The sequence below is a fragment of the Bolinopsis microptera genome, chromosome 12, assembly GCF_026151205.1.
Source record: "Bolinopsis microptera isolate Bmic1 chromosome 12, MBARI_Bmic_1.0, whole genome shotgun sequence".
Classification (NCBI taxonomy): Eukaryota; Metazoa; Ctenophora; class Tentaculata; order Lobata; family Bolinopsidae; genus Bolinopsis; species Bolinopsis microptera.
Window position 1 is genome coordinate 4,637,133 of NC_087083.1, and position 20,041 is coordinate 4,657,173.

Sequence of the window (20,041 nt, forward strand, 5' to 3'; positions counted from 1 at the left end):
GCAAAATAAAAAATACTGAAACTAATTATAATGGTCGTTGCATCCCCCCTCCCCCGACGAAGCTGAATGCGTTATATAACTAATATTCAGCCTTTGATGCTTGCCTATTGTGACGCAGTGCAATGTCCATGGCTAGATATGATTGAATTTTGCACCCACTTTAAAATAGTTGTAGCACAATGCGATATATTATCATTTCACTTAATGGGACTTTTATTAGACTGTGGGTAACATTTAAATTTAGTGCTTATCACACCGTACCATTCTCTCCATAAGGAACATCGAAAACTCAGCAAAAAAGGGTATTAATTGCTAATTGACAATCGCCCCCTCCCCCCTCAATGAGCAGGTCACACAACCTCCCAGCCCTCTTCAGCAGGACTAGACCCCACCTGATTAACATGCCCTTTATCTGGAACAGTCCTGACTCTCCTCCTATACAGGAGATTAGACCTTCCGCTTTGACACCAGACTCCCCCACCCTTCAAGGTAGTGATAAGAGACACAGAGCCGTCTGGTGGTGGACCTGGTACCTTTCTCCAGTAGTTACCCGCGGGGAGGGTGGGGCAAGCCCCGTAACGGTATACAAGGTGCTGGGAAGTGGATAAAGCCACCACGCCCTCGTGAGCCGCGCGCACGTGCAAACACTGCAGTCCAGGCACTTGTTCCCAGTCTGATCCTACTGGTAGTGAATATGAAACACCAGTTCTGACATACACACTGTTCCTCCCATCCACACCCCAGACTAGGGAACCTGCTGAGGAGACTTCTCGAAACTTTAAAGAGTTTGATTCTACTCTCACCCAAGCTTGTACGATGTCTTTTCCGGCGTAACAACCAGTTCTAAACCAGGGCGTGCCGGTTGTGTCAACCGCCCAAACCCCTCTATCTGAACAACTGAGTTTATGAAGGAGCACCCCCATTAGTTGGGTCATGTTTAGAGTTTGCCAGTGTGTTCCAAGCACGTCATCTCGAGCTAGTCCCTCTCTAACGTGGATCTGACCGCTCTGATCTACAGCCCATAACACGTTAGTGGTAGCGGCTATATGTACTACCCTACCCTGGGAACAGGGTGGTTCCAGTGGACGAGGTGGTGAAGACCTAGTGAAACACACTATATCCCCCGCCATAGTCAGCCCCCAAACAGGACCGGAAATGTCCGGATACGCTCCTTCCCCCGCTAGTGTTTGCCACTGTTCCCGTCTCCCGCTGATCAATGTCCGGGATATGTTGGCCCAGTTGTGGCCGGTTATGATGCCGTAGCGTCGGTGTAGTGTGTTGTAGTTGCTGAGGAGCCAGACACCACCTTCTGCTGAGGTGCACACCTGGGAGAAGTGGGTTAGGTCTGGTGTTTACTGGAGCCTATAGCTGAGGAGTACTGATAATTAGTTTAATTATTATCAATTAGATAATTAGTTTGGTGGCGAGGGGCCGTGGTATTTTCAAAATCTCTCTCTCTGGGGTTTCTTGGATGAAATTTTAATATGGAGTCAAAGTTTAAGGGTCCTTAGGCGCCTGGAAAAAATATGCTCTAATTTTTCCATCATGGATCCAGATTTAATAGTCTTTGTATGGTTGCTGGGACTATGGACAACACATTTCTGCTGAGAACAGCTTTAGCTTGCCGCAAATTTTTCCCAGACATTATTCATATAATAACCTAACTCCTTAACTACAACTACCAGCTATCCCATTTATACGATATCCTTCTAACGGTTCATTTGATGACCACTTAGTGATTAAATCTTAAAGCCGTTGAATTGATGATCAAACGGTTTGGAGCACCACTCAATTTTATTTGACGATCTAGTTTTGGCAAGCTGGATGGCTGGGTCATTGAACGAACCCTCCATATTCGGGAATATTTTTTATCTAACCAGCAAATGCTCATTATAAGTGCTGATATCTCATAATATGAAGAGTTGGGAAACCTGTTTGACATCAAGAGTTCGTCTCCTCATTGAAAAGAGTCCGACTGTATGTGTGACAAAGTTACTTCCCAGCTGTTCGCTTACACTGAAATTATTATTATTATTGACAGGATCATACAGTACAAATAGAATCCGTGGTAAAAACATCTTAACAAGTTTACACCGTAATCTGTACAAAAACTACAAAATATTTATCCAACTGCAACATTGTCTACAGTGAGCTATATCCTTTATTTCATTTGAAATGGTTAACATACTGTCAGAGTACTGTTACTCTTTTTTATCATTTTGGAAGATTGGAAGATTGAACAATTCTATGTGTAAAACTCCGATTTACCGCGCCCCGATTTACCGCAAACCCCGATTTACCGCAAACCCAGATTTACCGCGGCTATTTCCTCCCCACAAATACTATTAGAGTTTAACATGCATAATGTAAACAAACAAAACCCCGATTTACCGCGGTTGTTTCCTTTCCCCTAAACTCTGCGGTTAGTCTGGGTTTTACTGTAATAGAATTCGAGTATTACGGTGGCCGCCGTGGCCGGTGGGGTCATTTAACATTTTGAATAATTGGATTTTTTCCCCAGATAATTTTTTCTTGGGGTAATTTTGGACGATGGTTTGGAAAAAAAGTGGGGTCATTTTGGACACGACTTAAAGCTGTTTGCCAAGTTTCATAGTACGTAGGTATTGTTATAATGTGTTTTCCAGAGATCTTAGTCGGGAAGAAAATACTGAAGTCGGGAAGAAAACGAGATTTGTGACCTTTGAATAAACGAGATTTTGATGGGGTAATTTGAACATATAAATACCAATTTAAATAAAGCGGTCGAAGAACAGTTCAAAACGATTTTTAAATGGGATAAAGCGTTGCTGGTAAACATCTCCTTAAATATGACGGTGGCCAGCAGTCCTTTTTTCATATAATCATAATCTAAATACTATAATATTCGGAATTGTCGGACCACTTTAATTGGGAAAGTCGGAGAGTTCAGAGTAGAGTTTAAGGAGAGTAGAGGATTATGTCATACAATATACTAATGCTTAAAAATACAAAGTTACAACGAATTCTTCATGTTATAAATCCTGGGTTTGGACAGGATATGACCTGTTTAAAATATTTCCATCACGTTACATTACATAATTCTCAATAAATGTAATAGATTTGTTATAGTGTTGTAATTAGTTTTTATGACATCATGTTTTTGTTTCATGGAGCAGTTACAGCTTCCGAAAATATTCTCATCATCCTACCATATGAAGACGTGAATATTTTCGGAAGCCGTATTTAAATTGCTCCACGAAAGAAAAACCCCCTCATTTCACATCAGAATTAATTTGAAATGAAACATAGTTGTGGTTGTCAATTAAACTTTATCTACGTAATTTAAAATTATGATTATCTACGTAATTTAAAATTATGATTACCGGGCCATTTAAAGCCAGATCAGACTATTTCAAATTATAACATACCATTCAGTATAGTCTGAGACGAAACGGAATCTCGTTAGCTTTTCGTGTTAAAAGCGATTTCTCAACGGTTATCACCTCTCTAGATGATTCTCAAAACATTTGGACTTTATTGCATTTTTGCAATAAAGGCCACACCCTTTTTCAGGGTTTTGCGGTCACTCGAATTTTTGTATTTCAGTCCAGGAAGGTCTTAAAGACTATTCCGATACACCAAAATGTGTCTAATAGCCACATTTATATAGGGGGGGGGGGGGTGTCACGTCCGTCTATGTCCGTCTATGTCCTGTCCTTTTTGGATTCTATGAGACAACGGACGTGTTTTTTGGGACATAGGCGGACACGGACGGACATTGGCGGACTCGGACGGACATTGGCGGACTTGGACGGACATTTGCGGACCCGGACGGACATTGGCGGACTCGGACGGACATTGGTGGACATAAGCAGACATTGGTGGACAAACATTTTGAGAATTTTTCGCAACTTCTATGTATTATAATTTTGAGGAGGAGGAGAACTGAAGAGTACTGACTACTGAAGAGTACTGAGGAGGATGGCTGAGGAGGATGGCTGAGGAGGATGGCTGTGGGATGACTGAGGAGGATGACTGAGGAGGATGACTGAGGAGGATGACTGAGAGGGAGGAGGATCAGGAAGACCCAGGAGGAGGAGGAGGGGGACCCAGGAAGAGGAGCTAGGAGGAGGAGGAGGAGAACTGAGGAGGAGGACTGGGGAGGAGGAGGACTGTTGAAAACTGATGAGGAGGACTGAGGACGAGGAGGAGGAGTAGGAGGAGGACTGAGGAGGGGAGGAGGAAGAGGACTGGGGAGGATCAGAAAGACCCAGGAGGAGGACCCAGGAGGAGGACCCAGGAGGAGGATGAGGAGGAGGATGAGGAGGACTGAGGAGGATGAGGAGGACTGAGGAGGATGACTCAGGAGGAGGACTGAGAAGTAGGAGGACTGAAGAGTACTGAGGAGGATGGCTGAGGAGGATGGCTAAGCAGGATGGCTGAGGAGGATGGCTGAGGAGGATGACTGAGGAGGATGACTGATGAGGATGACTGAGAGGGAGGAGGAGGATCAGGAAGACCCAGGAGGAGGAGAAGGAGGACCCAGGAGGAGGACCTAGGAGGAGGAGGAGGAGAACTGAGGAGAACTAAGGAGGAGGACGAGGAGGATGGCTGAGGAGGATGACTGAGAGGAAGAGGAGGAGGAGGAGGAGGACTCAGGAGGAGGAGGAGGACTGAATAGGAGGAGGAGGAGGGGGACTGGGGGAGGACTGAGGAGGAGGAGGAGGAGGACTGAGGAGGATGACTCAGGAGGAGGAGGACTCAGGGGGAGGACTGAGAAGGAGGAGGACTGAAGAGTACTGAAGAGTACTGAGGAGGATGGCTGAGGAGGATGGCTGAGGAGGATGGCTGAGGAGGATGGCTGAGGAGGATGACTGAGGAGGATGACTGAGGAGGATGACTGAGGAGGATGACTGAGAGGGAGGAGGAGGATCAGGAAGACCCAGGAGGAGGAGAAGGAGGACCCAGGAGGAGGACCTAGGAGGAGGATGAGGAGAACTGAGGAGAACTGAGGAGGAGGAAGAGGAGGACTGAATAGGAGGAGGAGAAGGAGGGGGACTGGGAGAGCCGACTGAGGAGGAGGAGGACTGATGAGAAGGATGAGGAGGAGGACTGAGGAGGAGGACTGAGGACTGAGGAGGAAGAGGAGGAGGATGAAGAGGAGGAGGAGGACCCAGGAGGAGGAGGATTGAGGAGGAGGACTGAGGAGGATGGCTGAGGAGGATGACTGAGAGGAAGAGGAGGAGGAGGAGGAGGACTCAGGAGGAGGAGGAGGACTGAATAGGAGGAGGAGGAGGGGGACTGGGGGAGGACTGAGGAGGAGGAGGAGGACCGAGGAGGATGACTCAGGAGGAGGAGGACTCAGGGGGAGGACTGAGAAGGAGGAGGACTGAAGAGTACTGAAGAGTACTGAGGAGGATGGCTGAGGAGGATGGCTGAGGAGGATGGCTGAGGAGGATGGCTGAGGAGGATGACTGAGGAGGATGACTGAGGAGGATGACTGAGAAGGAGGAGGAGGATCAGGAAGACCCAGGAGGAGGAGGAGAAGGAGGACCCAGGAGGAGGACCTAGGAGGAGGAGGAGAACTGAAGAGGAGGAGGAGGAGGACTGAATAGGAGGAGAAGGAGGGGGACTGGGAGAGCCGACTGAGGAGGAGGAGGACTGATGAGAAGGATGAGGAGGGGGACTGAGGAGGAGGACTGAGGACTGAGGAGGAAGAGGAGGAGGATGAAGATGAGGAGGAGAACCCAGGAGGAGGAGGACTGAGGAGGAGGACTGAGGAGGATGGCTGAGGAGGATGACTGAGAGGAAGAGGAGGAGGAGGAGGAGGACTCAGGAGGAGGAGGAGGAGGACTGAGGAGGACTGAGAAGGAGGAGGACTGAGGAGGAGGAGGAGGAGGAGGAGGAGGACTGAATAGGAGGAGGAGGAGGGGGACTGGGGGAGGACTGAGGAGGAGGATGGAGGACTGAGGATGGAGGACTGAGGAGAAGGATGAGGAGAAGGATGAGGAGGAGGACTGAGGAGGACTGAGGACTGAGGAGGAAGAGGAGGAGGATGAAGAGGAGGAGGAGGACCCAGGAGGAGGACTCAGGAGGAGGACTCAGGAAGAGGAGGAGGACTGGGGAGGAGGAGGACTGGGGAGGACTGATGAGGAGGACTGAGGACGAGGAGGAGGAGTAGGAGGACTGAGGAGGGGAGGAGGAAGAGGACTGAGGAAGATAAGGAAGACCCAGGAGGAGGAGGAGGAAGAATAGGAGGAGGAAGCATCTAAATGTTATATCCATTTTTGTCCGTTTTTTTCCATTTTTGTCCGTTTTTGTCCGCTCTATTTTTTGTCCGTTTTGAAAATATAGGGTACCGAACGGACAAAAAACATGATCCCCCCTATAACAGCAAAAATTGAACATTTTATTTAGCAATTTAGGTGTCCATTAATGTCCGCTAATGTCCGTATATGTCCGTCTATGTCCGCCAATGTCCGCCTATGTCCGTCTATGTCCGCCTATGTCCGCCTGTGTCCGCTTATGTCCGCCTATGTCCGCCTATGTCCTGTCCTTTTTGGATTCTATGAGACAAGCGGACATAGACGGACGTGACACCCCCCCTATATACAACTTATGAAGCAACATATACCTTAAAATACTTCGTTTCGGAAATATGGCCGAAAAAACGGTTTTTGGCTTGACGCAGTTCAAATTTCCGTATTTTTGGCATTTCCGCCTAGGAAGGTCGTAGAGACTATTCTGATACACTAAAATGTACATAATGGCCACATTTATATACAACTTATGAAGCAACATGAAAGGCTTATTTTCGGAAATGTGGCTGAAAAACGGATTTTTGCTGAGCAATAATATTCACAAATGGGCTATTGGACTGTTAACTAGAACGGTCTTAAAGACTCATGAGCAACATAGCCATTAAGAGAGATGCCCAATAAAGTAGATCATTCTCTAATTTTTGTAGGTGTTTCTGAACAGAAAGTGACTCATCTTACATCTTGTGACAAATGCTATGTTGCTCATGAGTCTTTAAGACCGTTCTAGTTAACAGTCCAATAGCCCATTTGTGAATATTATCGCTCAGCAAAAATCCGTTTTTAGCCACATTTTCAAAGTCGGGAAGAAAACGAGATTTGTGACCTTTGAATAAACGAGATTTTGATGGGGTAATTTGAACATATAAATACCAATTTAAATAAAGCGGTCGAAGAACAGTTCAAAACGATTTTTAAATGGGATAAAGCGTTGCTGGTAAACATCTCCTTAAATATGACGGTGGCCAGCAGTCCTTTTTTCATATAATCTAAATACTATAATATTCGGAATTGTCGGACCACTTTAATTGGGAAAGTCGGAGAGTTCAGAGTAGAGTTTAAGGAGAGTAGAGGATTATGTCATACAATATACTAATGCTTAAAAATACAAAGTTACAACGAATTCTTCATGTTATACATCCTGGGTCTCACGATGTGACTCCCCGAGGATCGAAGACGTGGAAATGAAAGATGACATTGCATCAGTGCGTAATGCTCAAAAATGTGTGGAGAACTCTCTAAAGCATGTTGTGGATTCCATCGTATCTGTCAAGGCGAATGTAGCAACTCTCCAGGAAGCGACCAAACAACAAACTCAAAAAGAAATCTCGCCTCACCCAACCAGCAACACCGATGTTTTGGATGCGATAAGTGATTTGAAAAGTGCAGTGAGTGATTGCAACAACAGAATCGACAATCTGAGCAAGACAAATGTTTTTACACAAACGATAAAGGAGTGCAATGGTAAAATTGATGACCTTGTGGAGAACATAAACGGCACAAAAGATGACCTTCAGTCAATGAGGAAGATTCTGAACGACCTTAGTCAAAATGGAGTAGATATCATGAAGAAATCGGTGGAAGACATGGGGAGCTACTACAATAGTGTCTTCTGCGATGAAACAAGGGAGCACATTAAAGACATCCACGCGTATGTAACACACCAAATGTGCGAGGTCGCAATTCAAACTGACCCTTTGATAAAAGAAATAGCAGCGTTAGGAGACCAACCGAACCTAGCCTCGCCTTCGCCCAAATTTGGTTTCCCCGATCCAATAAAGCCCTCCCTGAAAGTCTTGGTCGAAAGTGGGCAACCCATCAACGTTTGGCTTGTTACCGATTCAATTATGAGACACATTGATGAGTCATGCTTGGAATTTAGGAAATATAGGTTGAATTTCAAAAGAATTGACTTTACATGTAGTGAATCACTGACCGGTGAATACATGATGGGGAGCAAAATACCAACAGAGAAGCCTCAACTAATATATGTACATCTCGGCATCAATGATATACACAAAGGAGAGGACATTACCAAAATCATCGACAACTTCAAGATCTTTAATGAAATGCTAGAACTAGTATCTCCCACCACCAGACTGGTCATCTCTTGCCCCCTACTGAACGGAAACACCTACCAGAACCGACACGTCTTTTCCTTGAGGAGATCCCTGTCCTTATTGGTCAATCAGCAGCAAGACGAGGACCCTAAAACAAAAAGGATTTTCCTTCAGAGAAATGATAAGTTCTTCATTAACACTCAGTCCACTTCTAAGCAGAACTTGATGTACTTCCGCGATAATCTCCATCTATCAGAAAGAGGAATGCATGCAATCACCAACACCATGAGAGACACCCTCGACAAGATCTTCAGGGAGTTTGAGCTTCCAGTCTAAATTTTAGTCTTCAAATCATGACCACCAACCCAACCTCTTGAAAAAATACTATGAATTTACAATCCAAAATTATAAGCTGGAACATCCAATCAACAAATACAACTTTTGGCTCTAAGTTTGATGACCCTCAATTTTGTGCCGTCTTTGACAAGTTTCCTATTGTCTGCCTTCAAGAAATAAGACAACCTGTCAAACACTCGGGTTACAGGTCCTTCAATAAAACCCGCCGGGACAAAAAACATGGTGGCGTATGCATAATGGTCCAAAACGAAATATCCAAAGGCGTTAAACTTGAAAAATCCACAATTGAAGATGTTGTTGCCTGTAAACTTGACAAAAATTACTTTGGCGTAGATAATGATATATTCATTGTTAACTCATACATTAAGCCAGCTAACACTTCCTCTAAAAACTCAAATATTTCGGGCTTTGACACCATCCGTGAACTGGACCAATTTCTCAATGTTCTTTTAAGTAAAGGTGATGTCATTACTTGTGGTGACTTCAACTCGCGTATCGGCCATGACATTGACTTTATCAAAGAGGACAAATGTGGCTACGAGAGCTTCATTCCCCTGCCAGAAGACTACACCCCACAAGAACTTCCAACCAGGAACTCAAAGGACAAAAAGTCGAACAATTACAAAAGACCCTTTCTAGAAATGCTTGTCAATAATGAACTCCATATTCTCAATGGGAGAACTTTAGGAGACTCATATGGTGACTTCACTTGTATTCAGACCAGCGGTGCCAGCGTTGTTGACTACTTTATTATATCACCAAACTGCAGTAAGTATCTAAGTCATATGACAATCCAGCCGTTCACTTGCTTTTCTGATCATAAACCACTACTCCTGGCACTCAACTTCTCTCCTTCCAACACTCTTGTAAACACAAAGGCACTCCATGAAACTTACGCTCGAGCCCCACTTCGTTACAAAATAACTCCTGATAGCCTTTCAAGCTTACGGGATACAATGGTGGACCCACTTGTGGAAGAATGTTCCAAAAGCCTCTTAGAAACAGATTATCCCGAAGATCTCCTAGGTACATACAAATTAAACGAAGATATCACAGTACACTTGAACAAAATAGCAGACAAATGTCTCCAAAAGACCAAACATCCCAAAATAACCAAAAAGGGATCAATAAATAAACAACCCTGGTTCACACAAGCCACCAGAGAAGCTAAAATATCTTGTACTCGTGCAGCTCAAATTGTTTCTGATTTCCCCAATAGCGATTATCTTCGAAAAAATTTTTACCAAGTAAAAAATACGTACAAAAGTTTAATTGACCGTACAAAAAACAAATATCTTGACAAATTGAATACAGATATTGAATCTGGTAAAATTCTTAACTGGAAACAATTCAAAAAACTGAAAAAATTTAAAGGAAGAGTTGACAAATTTGATTGCCATGACATGGACAACTTTCAAAAATTCTTTGGTAAACTTTATGCCAATGCACATAGCACCATAACTGTAGAGAATAAGGAAGAAATGCTTCAAAATGCAGAGGCTATTAACAATAATTTCCAACCATCCCCTGCACAATCAATACTCAATGGCCAGATCTCTGTGGACGAAATATCTACTGCGATCTCTTCACTCAAAAACGGCAAAAGTTCCTCGGAGGATATGATATGTAATGAAATACTGAAGACCTTGTCCACAACAAACACACAACTCCTTTGCAAAGTCTTTAACCGCTGTTTGGACACTGGAACTTACCCATGGAACAACAGCATTATTACACCCCTACACAAAAAAGGCGACAAAGATAATCCAGACAATTACAGAGCAGTTGCTGTGAGTAGTACAATCGGAAAACTATTTTCGACCATCATGTTAAACAGGATAATCAAGTTCAAAAATGAGTACAACCCGGACCCCATAAATCAACTTGGCTTCGCTAAAGGAGCTCAAACATATGACCACATACTCACACTCAACACCATTACGTCTAAATACAAAAAGCTCAAGGTTCCCGTCTATGCTGTTTTTGTGGACTTCCGGAAGGCCTTCGACTCTGTTTGCCGTGAAGCTCTTTTCTTAAAATTAGCTAAACTAGGTATCACTGGCAAAACATTTAATGTTCTTAAACATATGTATAAAAATTCCACTGGCCAGATAAAACTATCTGGATTTGTCAGCGAAAAATTTGATATCAATAAAGGAACTGAACAGGGTCATCCACTTTCCCCTGATCTATTTAAGATATACATCAGAGATCTTTCCCCTCGACTAGAATATGATAACTGTCCGAAACTAATGAACCAACTTATCAGTCACTTACTATGGGCAGATGATCTGATACTCTTGGCACTGGACCCCAAAACCCTCCAAAAGCAACTCGATGCTTTGAACAATTTCTGCTTGGAATGGGGCGTCGAAATTAATGCAGATAAAACTAAACTCATGAAATTTAATGCCCGTTTTGATACTTATCAGCCGGTTCCCCTCAAAATTGGTGATCACTTGTTAGAAGAAGTCGAGTCATACTGCTATCTAGGAATCGAAATACACAAATCCGGCACATTCACAAATGCCCGAACTGAGCTCAAAAAGAAAGCCATGCGTGCACTTCATGCCATGAAAAGCTCAGTAAACAAATCCAAATTATCATTCCGCTCTATAACAACACTCTTTGATGGTCTTATTAAACCTATCGTTCTTTACGGAGCGCCTATTTACACACCTAACATGGCTATCATAAAACACATAACAAAACAAGTCGATCTCAATATGGATGCCGACACAAAAACAAAATTTCAAACTAGTATCCTCAAGAAAATTAGCCTTCTGAACAGCGAAAAAGTTCACCTTCACTTTCTTAAATGGTCACTGGGGGTAAATCGTAAAGCCAGCAACGCAGGCGTCTGGGGTGAGTCAGGCCGCTACCCATTAATCTATGAATGTATTAACCTCACTCTCAAATATAGCCAACGTTTGAAAAATCTCAAAGATAACTCCCTTGTCTCCTTAGCTTTCAAAGAACAGATGAACATGAAATTGGACTGGTACAGGGGTTTGGAGCCTCTCCTCGCGCTAGACCCATGTTTCTCTACCGATCATGTCACAGCCTACCGCACACTCAAAAACAATCACTCCAAGTTACTTTTCGAAAGAAACCCGAGTATCGCAAAACCACCAAAAGAGGACTTTCTTATTCACAACGGTTTCAAGAAACGAATTCCTCCTCAATCAACACAACCCATCGGGAGTAAAATATTCACACCACACGTCATTACTAAAACTTTGAAATGTAACTTTAGAGAATATTGGGGGTCTTGTATCAACACTTCTCGGAAATTAGAATTCTATCGTGACCTAAAATCCAAATTTAACAAAGAGTATTACCTAGATAGTGTCATTAAATATGCAGACCGTGCTAATATCACAAGACTGCGGATCAGTGCACATCGACTCGAAATTGAACTTGGCCGATATAATCAAACTCCACGTGACGAGCGAATATGCTCCTGGTGCAATATAGTCTTAGGTTCTGGTATTATTGAGAATGAAGACCACTTCCTTAACCATTGTGATCTTAACGCTGCATCGAGGCGAAAAGTCCTAGACAAGATCCAGTCACTCATATCAAATCCAATCAAACCGTCTGCGACATCTTATTCTGTTCACAATGTCATCCCTGGAGCAAACGTCCTCAAATTCATCAGCAACAACAGTGAAATCATTGAACTTATCACGAACGAAAGTCAAGTCCACCTCACGAGAGTCGTTGCTAGGTTTGCCACTACGTGTTTTAACAACCGCAAGAAATTTGTTGACTCTCTGGCCAGTACATGAACAGTGAACACTGAAAATCACTGTACCCGCTTTTGTTTCTTTTCGCGCAACGACGAGTGCAAACTGCAAAGTGACCTGGCTCAAGCATTACAGCATTACCAAGGCGACTGAAAACAAAATATTTTATGTCAAATCTTTATTTTTCACTTTAGTTAAGTTATATTAATATAATAAATTCAAATCTTATGATATTGTTATTATCTTAACAGTTACTATTGTAGCTCAAGATTTTAAATTTGTATTCCTTGTATTCCTTGTATTCCTTGTATTCCTTGTATTCCTTGGATATGACCTGTTTAAAATATTTCCATCACGTTACATTACATAATTCTCAATAAATGTAATAGATTTGTTATAGTGTTGTAATTAGTTTTTATGACATCATGTTTTTGTTTCATGGAGCAGTTACAGCTTCCGAAAATATTCTCATCATCCTACCATATGAAGACGTGAATATTTTCGGAAGCCGTATTTAAATTGCTCCACGAAAGAAAAACCCCCTCATTTCACATCAGAATTAATTTGAAATGAAACATAGTTGTGGTTGTCAATTAAACTTTATCTACGTAATTTAAAATTATGATTATCTACGTAATTTAAAATTATGATTACCGGGCCATTTAAAGCCAGATCAGACTATTTCAAATTATAACATACCATTCAGTATAGTCTGAGACGAAACGGAATCTCGTTAGCTTTTCGTGTTAAAAGCGATTTCTCAACGGTTATCACCTCTCTAGATGATTCTCAAAACATTTGGACTTTATTGCATTTTTGCAATAAAGGCCACACCCTTTTTCAGGGTTTTGCGGTCACTCGAATTTTTGTATTTCAGTCCAGGAAGGTCTTAAAGACTATTCCGATACACCAAAATGTGTCTAATAGCCACATTTATATACAACTTATGAAGCAACATATACCTTAAAATACTTCGTTTCGGAAATATGGCCGAAAAACGGTTTTTGGCTTGACGCAGTTCAAATTTCCGTATTTTTGGCATTTCCGCCTAGGAAGGTCGTAGAGACTATTCTGATACACTAAAATGTACATAATGGCCACATTTATATACAACTTATGAAGCAACATAAAAGGCTTATTTTCGGAAATGTGGCTGAAAAACGGATTTTTGCTGAGCAATAATATTCACAAATGGGCTATTGGACTGTTAACTAGAACGGTCTTAAAGACTCATGAGCAACATAGCATTTGTCACAAGATGTAAGATGAGTCACTTTCTGTTCAGAAACACCTACAAAAATTAGAGAATGATCTACATCTCTCTTAATGGCTATGTTGCTCATGAGTCTTTAAGACCGTTCTAGTTAACAGTCCAATAGCCCATTTGTGAATATTATCGCTCAGCAAAAATCCGTTTTTAGCCACATTTCCAAAAAATAAGCCTTTTATGTTGCTTCATAAGTTGTATATAAATGTGGCCATTATGTACATTTTAGTGTATCAGAATAGTCTCTACGACCTTCCTAGGCGGAAATGCCAAAAATACGGAAATTTGAACTGCGTCAAGCCAAAAACCGTTTTTCGGCCATATTTCCGAAACGAAGCATTTTAAGGTATATGTTGCTTCATAAGTTGTATATAAATGTGGCTATTAGACACATTTTGGTGTATCGGAATAGTCTTTAAGACCTTCCTGGACTGAAATACAAAAATTCGAGTGACCGCGAAACCCTGAAAAAGGGTGTGGCCGAAAACGCCCTTATTGCATTTATTTCAAAAATGCAATAAAGTCCAAATGTTTTGAGAATCATCTAGAGAGGTGATAACCGTCGAGAAATCGCTTTTAACACGAAAAGCTAACGAGATAGCCTTTTAGAACGGTTGGGATCCGACTAGTAGGACTAGGAACCCTATCCAGGAATAATCTCGTTATAACGTTTAGAATTTTATTCTTGACGAAGCAAAAAAAGCCGCAAACTATTTGGTTTGGTACATCGTTGGTTCGACATTTCGTTTATTGCAGTAAGCTTAAAATGTTGACTTTAAATGTCTCGGTCTCGTGTCTTTACGACCTTAATAACGTAAACCGTGACCTTTGAGGCGCGGTCGCGAACCTGGGTGATGCAAATTAACGAGGAGAAGAAATCAAGAATGCTGTGGTATAAAAATCAAAATACCACATACCTGACTTGCCACCAGAGGTTACTACCACGAGGTTTAGAGGGAACCACTCCGCACTGAAAGTGGACTATTCCAGCACTGTCCACTACCCAACCCACCTGGATAATATTTTTATTGAATAATTACTCGAAAATCGAAATTATATAAGATTATAAAAATATCATTATGTGACAAAGTTATGATTTAAGCACAGATTGCTCAAATCCAACGATAAGTAGTGACCTCCTGCACTTAGAACCACCTCAACCCTCTGTTGATTAATTTATCATAATATGATTATTGTTGAGCAGCAGCTACTGCATGATCGCTATATTGATATTGTTTTATTTTGCCGTAGAAATAAATTGTAGTTTTGTTATAAATAATTGTTTTTCTATTAAGGGTATTATGCAATGCGCAGCTTAATGCATTAAAAATTATTTTAACCAACAAGTTGAGCACAGCTTGATACAGATTTATTAAGCAATAAGGCCAATTTGCACGTGACACGCGTAGTGTACTGATGTGTATAAGACATGAGTAAAATTCAATTTTTGCTTACAATTTCTAAAAACAACGAAAATGCCAAACGCGACTCATTATATTACATAAAGTGTGCTGTATAGAAATTTTACAGTTTTTACTGAATTTCTGTCCAGCGACCAATTCGTGGGTTAGCTGTGGATAGCATATGACACGATCCAAAGTCAGACTCCCGAAATTATGAAAAATGGAAAATCACCAATATGCACAATTATCGGTTTAAAATATTAACTTTCTTAGACTGAAATTGCTCAGGAGTCGCACAAGTTGTTCTAGCATCCTAAATTTTCAAAAATATAGTTCACATTATGATCATTCAACCAATCTATGGTCATTAAAACTGTTATGTGTTTTTCATTTAACAAATTGGCAAGAATTGATCACCCCTTAATATCAAGGGAACTGAAAAATACAATTTTCCTGCATATGATATTATTAACTGTAAATTCCAGCACTCCCTATCTAATATCCATCAAGTTTTACAACAAACATGTCATTAAAAAAGTCCACATAAAATTCCTCACCTCCCAGCTCCTCCCCACGTGGCACCTCTTAACGTTGTTAACACTGAGCACGTGCCAGGAATTGCCCAGGGGCTGAGCAGGAGTGATGCCGTGTCTTATCACCAGTTTACCCGAGTCCAGCACACCCCAGACCACACTGCTGTTTACGGAGAGGGAGGTGATGTTGAGGTTCTGAGTGGATACTGGAACCCACTTCTCACCCTGGGAGGAGACCAAGTTATGGTTTCTTTTGTAGGTTTATAAACAAGACGCGTTGGAGTTGGACTCGTCGACGGTCTTGAAAGCTAACATTTGGAACAAATATTTTACGAGTATCACCCGTTAATGGTTTCCTGGGTTTTATTGATACACTGGGTTGTATGATTAGTAGAGGGTAGTAAATATTAATAGAGGTTATATATTAGTGTTGGTTGAATAAAGTCGGTCGTTTTCTCCTTGTATTGAGAGTTTCAATATAATTCGATACCTAATTATCCTTCGTATTCATTGAAATTGAAGGGTGCCGCGTTTCCGCAGCACCCGCTACCACAAATTATATGCCCAGAGTAGGACGATTTGTCCTAACTGCAGATTTCATCTAACCGTTGTGCAATGGAAAGACTCCGCCCGGAGGAAAACCCTAAAAGATCGGTTTTAACCTCGACATCAGGTAAGTATGCTTGTAAATGTTCAAAATGAGGATATATTTTCAATACAAAATGTTTCCTTGTGTTTGAAATATGATATTTAAATGGTCATATTTTATCTTAGTTTGATGACCTACAACCTCCACCCACAAAATAAGAGCTGATTTAAAATATCACTAGAAGACGCGTCAAACCAAATTTAATGTTTTTGACATAAACATCATCAAATTATTCACAAATTGAGGAAATTTATATTTGATCTTGAAAATCTTGGACCTGGTTTTTATGTAAAATATATGTTCATTCCAATGAGACAAATCTGTGGATCCTCTAAAGACACTTTCTGGGGAAAGTATTACAATGTAATAGGTATCAATAGGTAAAATCGTATCATTCCCATATATACAATATTGTACATACTTACATATTATTATTACCCACATACAATATATACATACTTACATATTACACATTATACAATATACATACTTACATGATACATGGGACTTATTAAAATGAAACATGTTCTGTATCCAAACAAGTCACCCCAATAAAACGAACCTGAGGATCCTCAAAAGACACCCCCGACCGGTAAAAGAGACGTTGTTTCCCCTTAGCCACCAGCAACCAAACACTTGTCTCATCCACAGCTACAGTCAGCGCTTCTAACATCATTTCGCTCCAATCGGTTCCTTGGGGCTGGCCGTATTCTATTCCAAACCTGAGGAGATGATGTTACATTGTCATGACAGTATTGTTACATGTTACATGTGACATGTGACATGTTGTATCTCTGTTATCAGACCAGTAGGAGAGATGATCTGTACCCAATTCAAGGAATGTTTTTATACACAGAGTGATTGGTTTTCTTTAGACATAAGTAAATATATGTCGTATTTCATGACATATGTTGTCTCGTCAATTACAATCAATAGATTTCAATCCAATAAATGAGCTGCTCCCTCATCTTATATCTGCTAACCTAACAACAGCCCGCTTGTTAGTAGTAACACCCCAGTCCCCACACTCACCTAACAACAGCCCACTTGTTAGTAGTAACACCCCACACTCACCTAACAACAGCCCGCTTGTTAGCAGTAACACCCCACACTCACCTAACAAGATCCCGCTTGTTAGTAGTAACACCCCACACTCACCTAACAACAGCCCGCTTGTTAGTAGTAACACCCCACACTCACCTAACAACTTAACAAGATCCCGCTTGTTAGTAGTAACACCCCACACTCACCTAACAACAGCCCGCTTGTTAGTAGTAACACCCCACACTCACCTAACAACAGCCCGCTTGTTAGTAGTAACACCCCACACCACATTCCCCGAATCCGACACACTCAGCGACACTAGTTTGGCTCCAGAGACGCGGTCCCAGGAGAGGGGGTTGCCCCTAGTGTTGGGGGAGTAGTACACGTTCCCCCAGTTATCGGTACACCATACTGACACGTTGGAAACTGCCAGGCAGGATATAGTCACGTACATACGCGACATGGTCGGACCTGTGGGGTTTTATCATGTAATTAATCAAATAATTGATTAGATTAGATTATCAATTTATTGAATTATATTAATAAACTCTTATTTTCATTATAATATATGCCATTTAAATGACTAATTTTGGCCTCATTGCCTTTTTCATCGTTTTTAATGTTTTTTATCCTACCTCTAAGTTGAAGCCAACTATCATCAGTTAAAAACACACTATCCTACCTCTGAGTTCAAGCCAACTATCATCAGTTAAAAACACACTATCCTACCTCTTAGTTCAAGCCAACTATCATCAGTTAAAAACACACTATCCTACCCCTTAGTTCAAGCCAACTATCATCAGTTAAAAACACACTATCCTACCTCTGAGTTCAAGCCAACTATCATCAGTTAAAAACACACTATCCTACCCCTTAGTTCAAGCCAACTATCATCAGTTAAAAACACACTATCCTACCTCTTAGTTCAAGCCAACTATCATCAGTTAAAAACACACTATCCTACCTCTTAGTTCAAGCCAACTATCATCAGTTAAAAACACACTATCCTACCTCTTAGTTCAAGCCAACTATCATCAGTTAAAAACACACTATCCTACCTCTTAGTTCAAGCCAACTATCATGATCAGTTAAAAACACACTATCCTACCTCTTAGTTCAAGCCAACTATCATGATCAGTTAAAAACACACTATCCTACCTCTTAGTTCAAGCCAACTATCATGATCAGTTAAAAACACACTATCCTACCTCTTAGTTCAAGCCAACTATCATCAGTTAAAAACACACTATCCTACCCCTTAGTTCAAGCCAACTATCATCAGTTAAAAACACACTATCCTACCTCTTAGTTCAAGCCAACTATCATCAGTTAAAAACACACTATCCTACCTCTTAGTTCAAGCCAACTATCATCAGTTAAAAACACACTATCCTACCTCTTAGTTCAAGCCAACTATCATCAGTTAAAAACACACTATCCTACCTCTTAGTTCAAGCCAACTATCATCAGTTAAAAACACACTATCCTACCTCTTAGTTCAAGCCAACTATCATCAGTTAAAAACACACTATCCTACCTCTTAGTTCAAGCCAACTATCATCAGTTAAATACACACTATCCTACCTCTTAGTTCAAGCCAACTATCATCAGTTAAAAACACACTATCCTACCCCTTAGTTCAAGCCAACTATCATCAGTTAAAAACACACTATCCTACCTCTAGGTTCAAGCCAACTATCATCAGTTAAAAACACACTATCCTACCTCTGAGTTCAAGCCAACTATCATCAGTTAAAAACACACTATCCTACCCCTTAGTTCAAGCCAACTATCATCAGTTAAAAACACACTATCCTACCTCTGAGTTCAAGCCAACTATCATCAGTTAAAAACACACTATCCTACCTCTGAGTTCAAGCCAACTATCATCAGTTAAAAACACACTATCCTACCTCTGAGTTCAAGCCAACTATCATCAGTTAAAAACACACTATCCTCTCTACCACCACTCTTCTCCCCCAGTAAGAGGGGTGAGGGTACAGTGAGTTGGTGCGGGGGTGGGGAGGCGGCAGCCTCGGTTGTCAGGGGGTCTTCACCGAACTCTACTGAGGGTCTTCTTTCTAGATCGTCTGAGAAGGAAGGGGTTATTGTGAATTGTAGATATATTTAAATATTAGTTAAGTTATATGGTTATTAGTTAAGTTACATATACTAGCAGGAACCCGTCTAAGTGTAACCCTAAAGTGGCGTCAAGACTCAAGAGACTTATCTCTTATTCTTATTCCTTGGCCTATTTTTTTATTTTTTCATGCTGATTTAAAGACCATTAAAGCATTTGAACCAGTCAAAAAGTTTAAGTTGTATATCTTTTACGGTTTTTGCGGAAAGTCGTGTTAAAGTTGATGCCGTGGTTTCAGTAAAATGGTACGGATATATCGTCTCGCTTTATATAGTAAGATATTGAATTATAGATATAGTTGAACATATCTTTAAAGTAGGCCTAAATTACTTGATGTTGTACATAAAGGCATTTATAAAATGCCGATCTTTAAATCGTTGCCTAACACATCCTCTGTTGAATCGTTTAGCTATCTATATTAATATGAAAATAAATGCGGCATTTAGGAAATGCCGAAATCATAGACATTTATTAGGACGCAATGAAACTATCGGACGATGTATGGGGACTTGCCACCCCCTGGCAACATTAAAATATATCGAC

The 20,041-nt window shown here is 41.3% G+C and overlaps 1 protein-coding gene and 1 non-coding gene across 2 annotated transcripts in view; both read right to left on the reverse strand.

Moving 5' to 3' along the window:
- Positions 1-342: 342 nt before the first annotated feature.
- The window catches only part of LOC134824155 (tectonin beta-propeller repeat-containing protein 2-like), a 35,979-nt gene continuing 16,280 nt past the window's right edge, over positions 343-20,041 (reverse strand). Inside the window, exons 16-22 of the mRNA XM_063835895.1 lie at positions 19,272-19,448; positions 17,607-17,829; positions 16,877-17,036; positions 15,690-15,890; positions 14,647-14,741; positions 1,932-2,016; positions 343-1,325 (exon numbers count right to left, since the gene is read on the reverse strand). Coding sequence (XP_063691965.1) covers positions 351-1,325; positions 1,932-2,016; positions 14,647-14,741; positions 15,690-15,890; positions 16,877-17,036; positions 17,607-17,829; positions 19,272-19,448 — 1,916 coding nt within the window. The 3' untranslated portion in view covers positions 343-350. The remainder of the gene's footprint in view (positions 1,326-1,931; positions 2,017-14,646; positions 14,742-15,689; positions 15,891-16,876; positions 17,037-17,606; positions 17,830-19,271; positions 19,449-20,041) is intronic.
- LOC134824644 (U1 spliceosomal RNA) lies at positions 16,186-16,346 on the reverse strand. Its single transcript, XR_010161451.1, has one exon. It is a non-coding gene; the product is annotated as a U1 spliceosomal RNA (small nuclear RNA).